Here is a 12,680-nt window from a genome sequence, read left to right as displayed (position 1 = left end):
CATGGGCTACCATGTGTAGCCAGCAGCCAGCGTGAGCGGCCGTCCAGAAGCCGGCGACTGATCTGCCTCGCCCGGGAAGAGCGCAATGATGGTACCGGCTGGGCCAGTGAAGCAACGTCCTCCACAACTAGACTGAAGAACAAAAGGACAGCAACTTGTCTGTTCCCCTTCCCCCGGTTACCCAGCGCTGTTCCCGTCCCCAAATTCCCCAATGAAAATCTTTTTAAAAAAGGGAATCTACACACCAAAGAATATCACAGGAATACTGATAAAATTCAAAGAAAAACCACTTTCTTTTTGTTTGTTTTTTTTTTGTTTAAGATTTTTATTGGGGAACAGTATGTTTTTCCAGGACCCATCAGCTTCAAGTCAAGTAGCTTCAATCTAGTTGTGGAGGGTGCAGCTCAGTGGCACATGTGGGGATCAAACTGTCAACCTTGGTGTTATTGAGCACTGCACTCTAACCAACTGAGCTAACTGGTCACCCCAAGAAAAAACTTTTAAAGAAGCCAGAAGGGACTTCTGGTTAGGACAAGATGGCACAGACATCTCGCTATGGTCTCTCTCCCTGCTCCTCTCCACTACATACAACTATAAACCTTGAAACAACTCAAAAGACAACCAAAGGAGAACTCTGAAAGGTGGCAGAGGAAGGCAAACTGGTTTGGGACCCCAGAATTGGAGAACAGCACAGAAACAGGGTGTCCTACAACCCGCACCCGCCCCAACAGAAGGTGTACCAGACCCCTGGCTTAGCCACAGAAGACAAGCCAAACGGGTTCCTTCCTGCCCCAAGTGGAATGGAAGTCCCACCTACTACACTGGGCCACCTGGCGGAACCAGTGAAGGATGGATAGGAAGCCCCACTAACAAGCAGCCTGGGACACCTACCTCAACCAAGCACCCATCCTGGAAGCTCTCCGTCTCCTGGGCAGAGAATCCCACCCACCCACAGGCACCAGACTGTCTGGCCCCAGGAAGCTCCTGCTACCTCTTAAAGCAATGCCAACAGGGCCAGGGGGAACCCCAGCAGATGCACCAAGCAAACCAGAATGGCACCACGAAGTCTCTCAACACTGGACTGTCACTGAACCACAGTCCACAGTAGCAAGCAAGGACCTGCGTGCTGAACCTGAACAGCAAGCCTTCCTGCTGCAACACAAAATTCCAACAGAACCCAGATTCTCCTAACATAACAGTCAAGATGTCACATCCAGAACAGGGAAAAGCATGACTCTAATGAGAAAAGACATCAACTGACACCAAGATGAGCCAAATGTAATTATTTGACAGCGATTTTAAAGCTACTATCATAAAAATGATTCCACAAGCAATTATAAATTCTCTTGAAACAAATGAAAAACAAAATACTTCAGCAAACCAAACAAAATTACAAAGAGAACCAAATACAGAACTGAAAAACAGAGTAACAAATTTTAAAACTCACCGGATGGGCTTAATAGTAAAGTGGAGATAACAAAGGATAGAATCAGTGAAGTTGAGGAAAAATAAACAAAATTTACCCAATCTAAACAACAGATAAAAAATACACTGAAAAAATAAATGAACATAGCCTCAGGAGCCTGTGGGAGAATAACAAAAGATCTAACATTTGTATCACTGGAGTCCCCAAAGAGAAAATGGGCGGGGTTGAAAGAGTATTTGAGGAAATCGTGGCTGAAAACGCCCCAAAGATGGCAGAAGATACAAACCCACAGATTTCAATAAACTAAGTGAATCCCAAATAGAATAAACCATAATAAATCCACATCGAGACACATCATAATCAAACTTCTGAAAACTGAAGACAAAATATTTTGAAGCAGCCAGAGTGAAATGACGCCTTCCCTATGGGCGAGCACCAACTGGATTGACAGTGGGTTGCTCCTCAGAGCCATGGAGGCCAGAGGGAAGTGACACACGTTTTTCAAGTGCTGAGGAAAAGAACTGTCAACCACAGATACCACATCTGGTGAAACAATCTTTAAAGAATGAAGGACAGAGCTGGCCGAGGGGCACGTTGGTTAAGAGCTGGGACGCCAGCTCTGAGCAGCAGGGCCCCAGTTCGGATCCCACATGAGGGCCAGTGACGCTGCGCCCTCTACAGCTAAGATGGTGAACAACAGCTCGACCTGGAGCTGGGCTGCCGTGAGTCGTCGGCGATGGCGTAGGCTGCAGTGGGCTGCCATAAGCTACCATGAGTGGCTGGCAATGGGCGTGAGCAGCCGGCAGCCAGTGTGAGCTTCCAAGAGCCACTGAGTGGCCATCCAGTGGCCAGTGACCGATCTGCCTCACCTGGGAAGACCGCAATGATACCAACAAGGGCCAGTGAAGCGACATCCTCCACAACTAGACTGAAGAACAGAAGGACAGCAAACTTGTCTGTTCCCCTTCCCTGATTCCCCAATAAAATGTGAAAAAAAAAAAGACAAATAAAGACAAAGTACAAAAAAAAAAGTTGTCCTAGCAAACCTTAAAAAAAAAAATAGCTAGGGGGCGGCCAGTTAGCTCAGTTGGTTAGAGCACAGGCTCATAACACCAAGGTTGCCGGTTCAATCTCGGCATGGGCCACTAAGCTGCGCTCTCCACAACTAGATTGAAACAACTACTTGACTTGGAGCTGATGGGTCCTAGAAAAACACACTGCTCCCCAATTAAAAAAAGAAAAATGGCTAAAGAAAGTTCTCCAATAGAAAGAAAATGATAAAAAGGAATCTTAGAGCATCAGAAAGGAAGGAAGAATAATGGAAAGAGATGGGTAAGACAGCAAACACAGCAGACTACACTTCTACTTATATGTTTTCTAAATTACTTCTGACGACAAACAAAACCTTCAGATACTCAAGGCACAGGTATTTAGAAGTGGGGAGAACAAAGGGACCTAAGTGGAAAAGGTTTCCACATCTCAATGAAAATGGTAAAACAATAACAGTCAACAATCAATCACAAGTCAGGTGTGTATGTTGTAACACCCAAGCAACCACTAAGAAAACTGTCCAGTGAGACATACCCCACAACAATATAAATAAATCAGGGTGGAATACTAAAAAATAATCTAGTACTCCAGAAGAAGGCAAAGAAAACTACAAACAGGAACAAGAAACAGAAAACATAATAACAACATGTTGGACTTAAACCCTAACAGCAACAATTACATTAAATGTAAATACTCTAAGTACACCAAGTAAAAGACTGGCAGAGCAAATAAAAACACAAGATACCTTTATATGCTGTTTACTAGAAACTCACTTCAAATTCAAACAGAAGAGGCCCCTGTGGGGGTGAAATGTCCTGTATCTGGAGTATACAATGTCACTAACCTGGTTGTGTGGTATTATACTATGGTTTTGCAAGAAGTTGCTACTGGGGAAACTGGGGAAAGGGAGCCCACCCAGAATCTCTCTGTATAAACTTTTTAAAAACTGCATATTAAAATACAATGTCTCAAAATAGAAGTTTAATATTTTTTATAAATTGGTCAAATGTCTGAAAAGACATTTCACAGAGGAAAAAAAAAGATTCAAATGGCCAATAAAAGCATATAAAAAAAAACGCTGCTCATCATTAATCCCCAAGAAGTGCATACGGAAACCACAGAGAGGTCACAACCCATCCCCTGGAACGGCTAAAAGTAAAGACTGACAACGCCACATGATGACAAGGACGCAGAGCAACTAGAACTCTCTCCCTCTGCTGGTGGCAATAAAAATGACACAGCCACTTTGGGAAAAAAGGGAGCAGTTAAACACACGAATATGACCCAGAAAGTCCATGCCCAAGTATTGATCCAAGACACGTGACAACATACGTCCACACAAACACTCTACTCATAATAGACAAAAACTGGAAGCAACGCATGTACCCACTACAAGTGAATGAGGAAGTAAGGTGTGGGCAACCGACGACAAAGACTACGACTGCTCAGTAGGAACGTCTGCTCGTGGGTGGACCTCAAAGCCATGACACTGTGGGAGGGAGCTCGCAGAGGCCACCTGATGTATGACTGTAGGCACACACAACTCCAGTCACTAGTGACAGGAGCACTTGGCGAGGCTCTGTGTTGGGACTGACTGAAGGGGCTCGAGGGAACACTCGGCAGTGATGGCTGTACTTTGTTTTCGTGGTCCTGTCCACAGGGGTGTGTATGTTTGGGGTCATCACACTGTACTCCTAAGGTGTGCGCATCTCACTGTATGTTAGGTATACTTCAATCATTGGTCCAAAGTGTGAAGTGTGGGGTCCTCGGCGCGCCTCTCAAGGCCCACAGAGTGTCAGGCATGGCCATGCACACAAAGACCTATGATGCAAGGCCATGGATACTGGTGCTTGAGAGAGGGGCGGATGCTGAACGGGTAAGGGAGGCAGCGACACTCCCCTGGTGGGGTCTGGGATGTGTCTCCAACAGGCATTAACCCACTGACAGAGGCTTCTCTGAAAAGCCGAGGTTTAATACAGCTTCTCCCCTTAGCATCCTCCAATGGCTCCCAATTCACACACACAAACCCCCAATTTATCAATTGGCCAATTCACATACATCAAAACCCCCATTTGTCAATCCAATTCATACACATCAAAACCCCAATTTATCAATCCAATTCACACACATCAAAACCTCAATTTAGGGGCCAGCTGAGTGGCTCAGTTGGTTAAGAGCACGAGCTCTGAGCATCAGGGTCCCCAGTTCGATTTCCACATGGGCCAGTGAGCTGCACCCGAGCTGAGCGGCCGCGAGATACCCATGGGCGGCCGGATGGCGACTGAACTTGGAGCTGAGCTAGCTGCGCCCTCCACAACTAAGATTGAAGGACAACAACTTGGCTGTTCCCCTTCCCCAATAAAATCTTTAAACAAAAAACAAAAACAAAAACACCTCGATTTATCAATCCAATTCACACATATGAAAACCCAGATTATCAATCAGCCATTCAGGGCATTCCCAGATCTGGCCCTAGGAATCTTTTCTAACCTACGGCCACCTTCCACCTCTGCTGCAGCTAAATTCACATTTCATCCCAAGAACATGAGCCTCTCCCTTAGCATGAAGGACACCCCACCCCCGCCCCATCTTCGTTTCTGTGTGTTCCCTTTCCTTCACCCGGTTCTTACCCACCGAAGCCACACCTCAGCCTCACTTTCCTGAACGGAACATCCCAGACCCCTTCAGAGGAGCGTCTCTGCCTCCCTTACCCATTCTGCCACAGCACCCGCCCCTCTGTTGGGCACCAGTGTCCACGGCCTTGCATCAGAGGTCTTTCATGTGCACGGCTATGCCCGGCACTCGATGGGCCCTGAGAAGCGTGCCAAGGACCCCACAGTTCACAGCATAATGCTCAGTGAGTTTGAAGCGGCTGGAGGAGTGACTGGGGGATATTTAAGTGACCCAGTCAGCAAGAACAGTAAGAAAAACAGGGCTAGGCAAGAGCACAGGAAAGAAGTCAGAAATAGAAATAAAAACTCAAAGATGACATTTCTGTATGTGGTAACAAAGCCGTGAAAATAGAAAAGCTCCACGGAATAGGTTATGAACATGCCCATCCAGGGAGGCTTGACTTCCTCCCATGTGCCCAGCTCCCACCCTGCTGTCAATCAACCCAGGCCCAGGGACTCTGTCTTCTAACATGTGCAGCCTTCTCACCCCCACTTAAGTCTAAAGGGACCAGGCCGTGGCACTTCAAGCCAAAACAGCATCAGCCCTGCTATGGACTCAACGTTTGTGTGTCCCCAAAATTCACATACTGAAGCCTAAGCCCCAAGGTGGTGTTAGGAGGTGGGGTTTTGGGAGGTGACTAGTCCATGAGGCGGGAGCCCCATGAAAGGGATCAGTGTCCCTTCCGCCCTGTGAGGACACTGCAAGGAGACAGCCATCCACGAACTAGGAAGCAGGCCCTCAGCAGACACCAGAGCTGCCGGAGCCAGGATCTTAAACTTCCAGCCTCAACGCTGTGAGCAGTAGATGTCTGTTGTTCATTAAGTCCCCCAGTGTGTGGTGTCCTGACACAGCAGCCAGGACAGACAGAGACGAGTCCCCAGATATTCCACCTTCCCACAGCCTCTACCCACTCCAACCTGCTAGAATCTTGCCGGGCTCTCTCTCATCACACCCCCCCCCCCCCGACACACACAAAAGCTTTCCCAGGCACATATGGTAAAAGGAAGCCCTAGCCAGCTTGGAACACCGTGAACAATCTGGCCCAGGCATTTTCTAAACTAATCACCTACTATTTCAGTCCACAAATCCTCTGTCACAAGGCTAATCAAGTGCCCACAAACACTGTGCAAGGAACCTGGCCAGATGCCCTCCCCTTGACTTGGGGTCCACCCATACCTTACCCATTCTTCAAAGCCTACCACCCACGAAGCTTCCTCAAGCACTCTTCCCACAGCGACCACTGCCCCTTGGAGCCCAGGCCATCTGGCCCAATTCATCCACCTGACAGCTCCATATTCTGCCTCAAGACAGCTCCTGTACCGATGTCAGGAGGCACTTTTTAATCCTTGCATTATTTCATTTTCCTTTGTATATGTCAATAGTTCATGAGGATTTTAAGCAACTAAGGAGAGAGCATCATTTAACTCCTCCCTGCATTTCCTGTAGTGCAAAAACCATTATGCACAGGATAGCTACACAACTATTATTGGATGAATGAGTGTAATACTGGCTCCATCCTGGTCACCTTCAGATTCGATGAAAAATGGCAGCAATATGAGTTTTTCAATAGTTCAACTAGGAAGTAAAAAAGAACATTGGTACATATAATGGTGATACAGCCACAAAAGCAATCAATAGTGGGAGAAGCCTAGGAGCTATCAGGAGATGAATGTAATACAAAGAAGAAAGTATTAAGGGCTTGTTGGAAGAACATTTGCATATATTTAACATCCTGGAACACAACAGTGGTGACCCTTATGAGAGTCACTCAAACTTAGAACTTAAAGATGGATTTATGCTCTTTGGTTAATATTTAATTTGCGTAGGGCCGGCCGAGTGGCTCAGTTGGTTAAGAGCTCGCTCAACAGTTTGAGCTCTAAGCAACAGTGGTTCGAGTCCCGGCCCAAGCTGAGCAGCCGCTGAACTGCCCACAGGTGGCAGGATGGCTCAGCTAAAAAAATAAATAAATAAAATATTTAACTTGCGGCATCAGGACAGGAAAGAGAGCATGTGCGGACGGATACATCTTTAGCAATACACATACATCATGTCTGGCCACCAGGCCAGAAGTATAAAGCACACCTTTCTCTTTCACGTGTCCCACTTGTCACCAGCTCCTCTATTCAGCTGACAAACGGGTGAGCACTGACTCTGTCCTGTAGACATGGCATAAGCAGGACAGTCATAACCCCTGGTAGACACCAGGTAGATCTCAATGCACCCAAGCAGAAGGAAAGTTATGCCAGCACCCCGACCCCCCCAGTGTCTAGTACCACTGAGCACATGCGCATAGGTTGCTCTATAAACCTCTCCCCCGCATCTCAAAAGCACTCAGAGTCCTTTGCTAGGATCAAAAGGCTATTAAAAAGTACAGGGTAAACTCATAAACCAATAATCTGAGCAAACTGTCACATTAAAAATGTAACAGTATGCTTATGAATGGGGTTGTCCCCCTCAAGACTTGCGTGGCGGCTGTGCTCCCACTAGCCCAGGGACAAAAGCAGAAGCTGGCTTTCACTGCCAGTTCTGGGGCCTGGAGAGGGGTTCTGAGCCTGCCATTCATTTTAACCAAGTGTCACCACAACAAAGCAAGGTGGTGGCCTCCTGGAGTTGACACAAAGGGATTTTGCTCCTAATGTAAATTAAGCAGAGAGTCCTAGCTCTTCTGGGGCCCACATGAGCCCGTGCGCAGCAGCAGCTGGAGCAGACACCCATCCACGGCTGCAGAGGCCAAGGCATCTGTGCAAGTATTTCCCACCCCACAACACGGTTCCCCAACCAGAAGCTCACTCCGACCAGAGAGGGAGAGGATGACAGCATCAACCCCTCACTAGCAGTGCACTCTGGACAGCCCCATGGCCTCTCCACCCCTTTGCTGCCAGTAAAACGAGAAGGCTGATCTTGGTGACCCTTCTGGTCCTGCCCTGTTCAGGGCAGCTCAGCCCCGTAGTGAGTTGTTGGTCAGACTCCACTCAGTTTCCAGGGCTCCTCCAAGGGTGACATCACCACCACTGCGCTACATAGCAACATGACTGCAAATAGTGGGTGCCCTCTAGTACTTTCCCTGGGTTTTTTCAACATTGTCCTTGAAAGGTAACAAAAGCTCTTACTCAAAACCCCAAAACTGAGACCTAGATACTGTTAAGTTTCCTACGTGGACTAAAATAAAAACCCAGGAATACAGTAGCCCCAGTCAGTGCTCTATTCTGTAAAACAAACTACTTCAAGCCACCCTTTTAACTTTTTTACCAATTTACTACAACTTTCACCCAAAAGGACATCATAAAATATTCCAGCTGAGCAGGTTCTACTCCTTACAGTAAGACTTTTAAATGAATAACTTTCAACATGCCCAATATATTATTTCTTAAAAAATAATTAAAACACTGTCAATGAAATGAGTTACCCCCCAAAAGGAGGGGAAGAATCCCAAAACAGCAGCACAAGGTGGCCACAGTTCTTGGCTGTGGTTCCGACATGAAGAAAGTGGAAGGAAACGGTCTGCATAACAATATGCCACCTGAAGGCCCAGCCACAGGGGCTCTCCGAGTCTCCCCACTCACCTCAAATGGCAGACAGTGGCCCGTGGACACTGAGAGTCCCAAAAGGCAAAGGCAAAACAAGTAGGCAGCCTCAGAGCCTGGCGCCCTGGGGTGTCCATGCTTCCCACTCTGGCACAAGTGAAAAGACTGTCACACTGGGCTACTTCGTGAACAGTCACATAAACAAGTAAAATATTTAAGCACTTTTACCATCATACCCCTCAAAAACTGATTCCCGATTAAAGCGTGCAGACTGAAAGAACCATGTCTAACTCACCGAAGACTAAGCTGTGGAGGAACATGGAGACGTCCAGAAGAAACAAAGAAGGGCCCCTGGAATAGGAGTCTAGGGGACAAAATCTATACCACCCTACCAAAGTCCCCTCCCCGCCTAGGCTTCTGAAGGACTGGCCCCACTGCCTGGGCATGCGTGACCCCACGCCAACGACATCGATGGAATCGCTTCTCAACCAGGAAAACCCTACGTCTGCTCCCTTTCCCAAAGCAAGGTACAGAACGGAAAAGCCCTCCTATTTAGCAAAAAGGGACGGAGGCCAGACCTCTGAAAATCAGTGTCCGACAGCCACATGGCAGCCGAGATGGGGTGCCTGACGGGCACCTGCGATCCAGCCTTAGGTCCTCAGCGGGCACCTAGTCTCCTTCAGCTCCTGCTCACATTGTTCTATAAATACTCACCTTTAATAATGTCAAAACTGGAGAGCCCATTTTAACATCAGCTTTTGAATTACCTATCTGATGAGTCAACAAGGATTAAAGAGCGACCGGGTACTGGAAATAAAACTAGACTGACCCAACAGTAACACTGAGAAAGACACACGTTTATTTCCAGATTGCTGACAAATCCCACGCTGAATGCCAAAGTCAAATGCAACAGGACAGAAACGCACGCACTTGGCTACAGAGCCTGGAGGGCAGACCAGGAGAGGGCTTCTTTCCAGTACCCACGTCTCCAGCACATTAGCAGAGCCGTGGCCATTTTCACGGGCAAAATCTTCAACACACATGAGAGCAAGGCCTGCACAGGCGCCCCAGCAGCCAGGCCAGAGAATGCACTGGGCTTAGAGCAAAGAATGGAGCCCAAGCAGGACGGTGGGCAGGCCTCCCGTGCAACAGTGCACAGCAGCACGGAGGCCAGTGGGCATGAGGCCGGGAAGGCTCTAGGGCGGACTGTGGAGCAAAGCAGTCTCAGAGAAAACATCACTGAAAGGTGCAAAACACGTCCAACTACACAACACAGATCCGTGATGTGAACGTCTGTGGTGAATTATACAGAAAGGTGAACCAACGGCCAGCACAAGAGTGAGTGCGTGTGAGCGCAGGCCACACAAGCCCGGAGGTCAACGTCCCGTGCTTTTCCTTAAACCCACTGCTAGGCGCAGCGCGGCCACGCCGGTGCTCCTCTCTACCCCTTACTCTAAAATCTATATACACTTTTACATCTACTTTTTTTTTTATCAATTCCATCTTTCCCCCAAATCACGTGAATTCATGCACGTGGCAAACGTTTCCCCATGGCACTATACAGAAAATGAATCAAGTTCATGGAGCCGTAAACAAGAATTCTGAAACTGAAAACGCAAAACAGAGGAAAACTCTCCTTGCACACTAGAATCTCGACTTAAAATCAGGTGATGCATTTAATCCTGTGGCCCGCGGAGCGTGTTTATCCTCATGACTGAGTCTGGCTGTGGCACAGGCCACTCCAACTGGTGAGGTCCCACTCAAGGAAACGCCTGCTCAGCAAGTTTGGAAACTGGTCAACCAAACTCCTCCCGAAAAGGGTGCTCTCTCCATCTCGGTCCCACTCTACAAACAGGAATGTGTTCCCCCAGAATAAGGCAATTTTTAAAAAATGCTTCAAATTGAAAGAAAGAGGACGACACGGTATTAGCTCTTAATTTTGCACCTAACACAAAGCACCTGAAATTAGTAAGGAAAGCCTTCCGGGCCAAGCAATCACGGGAATCCGTTGGTCCGTGAAATTCCAACAGATGGGAGTCAGAGAGTCTTAACCCACTGGGCGTATTCGGGCTGACAAGCTAGCCCGACCCCCAGGCGACCCAGTGCTTCACAGCAGGACAGGACCGGGCGTAAGGTTTCCCATCAAGCACAATCCACGCAAAAGCCATTTCTCGTTCGGGAATTCCGCAGCTGAAGTTTTGTAAGCGGCAAGAACGGCTGGGTACCCAGCGTTTTCTCTGGACTCGCGCCCTATCCGCACGAACGCGGGAGCAGCAGGGAGGCGCGGCCCCGCGACCCCGACCCCGCGAAGCCGAAGCCCAACCCCGCGACCCCCGCCCCACGGCCCGCGCCCGGCCGCTCGGGAGCGACCGCGCCGCACAAAGGCCGCCCCGAAAGAACATTGGTACATATAATGGTGATACAGCCACAAAAACTAGAAACTCACTTCAAATTCAAACAGAAGAGGCCCCTGTGGGGGTGAAATGTCCTGTATCTGGAGTATACAATGTCACTAACCTGGTTGTGTGGTATTATACTATGGTTTTGCAAGAAGTTGCTACTGGGGAAACTGGGGAAAGGGAGCCCACCCAGAATCTCTCTGTATAAACTTTTTAAAAACTGCATATTAAAATACAATGTCTCAAAATAGAAGTTTAATATTTTTTATAAATTGGTCAAATGTCTGAAAAGACATTTCACAGAGGAAAAAAAAAGATTCAAATGGCCAATAAAAGCATATAAAAAAAAACGCTGCTCATCATTAATCCCCAAGAAGTGCATACGGAAACCACAGAGAGGTCACAACCCATCCCCTGGAACGGCTAAAAGTAAAGACTGACAACGCCACATGATGACAAGGACGCAGAGCAACTAGAACTCTCTCCCTCTGCTGGTGGCAATAAAAATGACACAGCCACTTTGGGAAAAAAGGGAGCAGTTAAACACACGAATATGACCCAGAAAGTCCATGCCCAAGTATTGATCCAAGACACGTGACAACATACGTCCACACAAACACTCTACTCATAATAGACAAAAACTGGAAGCAACGCATGTACCCACTACAAGTGAATGAGGAAGTAAGGTGTGGGCAACCGACGACAAAGACTACGACTGCTCAGTAGGAACGTCTGCTCGTGGGTGGACCTCAAAGCCATGACACTGTGGGAGGGAGCTCGCAGAGGCCACCTGATGTATGACTGTAGGCACACACAACTCCAGTCACTAGTGACAGGAGCACTTGGCGAGGCTCTGTGTTGGGACTGACTGAAGGGGCTCGAGGGAACACTCGGCAGTGATGGCTGTACTTTGTTTTCGTGGTCCTGTCCACAGGGGTGTGTATGTTTGGGGTCATCACACTGTACTCCTAAGGTGTGCGCATCTCACTGTATGTTAGGTATACTTCAATCATTGGTCCAAAGTGTGAAGTGTGGGGTCCTCGGCGCGCCTCTCAAGGCCCACAGAGTGTCAGGCATGGCCATGCACACAAAGACCTATGATGCAAGGCCATGGATACTGGTGCTTGAGAGAGGGGCGGATGCTGAACGGGTAAGGGAGGCAGCGACACTCCCCTGGTGGGGTCTGGGATGTGTCTCCAACAGGCATTAACCCACTGACAGAGGCTTCTCTGAAAAGCCGAGGTTTAATACAGCTTCTCCCCTTAGCATCCTCCAATGGCTCCCAATTCACACACACAAACCCCCAATTTATCAATTGGCCAATTCACATACATCAAAACCCCCATTTGTCAATCCAATTCATACACATCAAAACCCCAATTTATCAATCCAATTCACACACATCAAAACCTCAATTTAGGGGCCAGCTGAGTGGCTCAGTTGGTTAAGAGCACGAGCTCTGAGCATCAGGGTCCCCAGTTCGATTTCCACATGGGCCAGTGAGCTGCACCCGAGCTGAGCGGCCGCGAGATACCCATGGGCGGCCGGATGGCGACTGAACTTGGAGCTGAGCTAGCTGCGCCCTCCACAACTAAGATTGAAGGACAA

At 48.1% G+C, this 12,680-nt stretch overlaps 1 protein-coding gene across 1 annotated transcript in view; it reads right to left on the bottom strand.

Moving 5' to 3' along the window:
- Nucleotides 1-9,716, bottom strand: part of CAMSAP1 (calmodulin regulated spectrin associated protein 1) — a 58,833-nt gene extending 49,117 nt beyond the window's left edge. The window contains exons 1-2 of the mRNA XM_019641960.1: nucleotides 9,654-9,716; nucleotides 9,252-9,342 (exon numbers count right to left, since the gene is read on the bottom strand). Of these exons, the coding sequence (XP_019497505.1) occupies nucleotides 9,252-9,342; nucleotides 9,654-9,716 (154 nt within the window). The remainder of the gene's footprint in view (nucleotides 1-9,251; nucleotides 9,343-9,653) is intronic.
- Nucleotides 9,717-12,680: the final 2,964 nt, after the last annotated feature.

This window comes from Hipposideros armiger, unplaced genomic scaffold (assembly GCF_001890085.2).
Source record: "Hipposideros armiger isolate ML-2016 unplaced genomic scaffold, ASM189008v1 scaffold_3, whole genome shotgun sequence".
NCBI lineage: Eukaryota > Metazoa > Chordata > Mammalia > Chiroptera > Hipposideridae > Hipposideros > Hipposideros armiger.
This window is presented reverse-complemented; position numbering and strand designations above follow the sequence as displayed.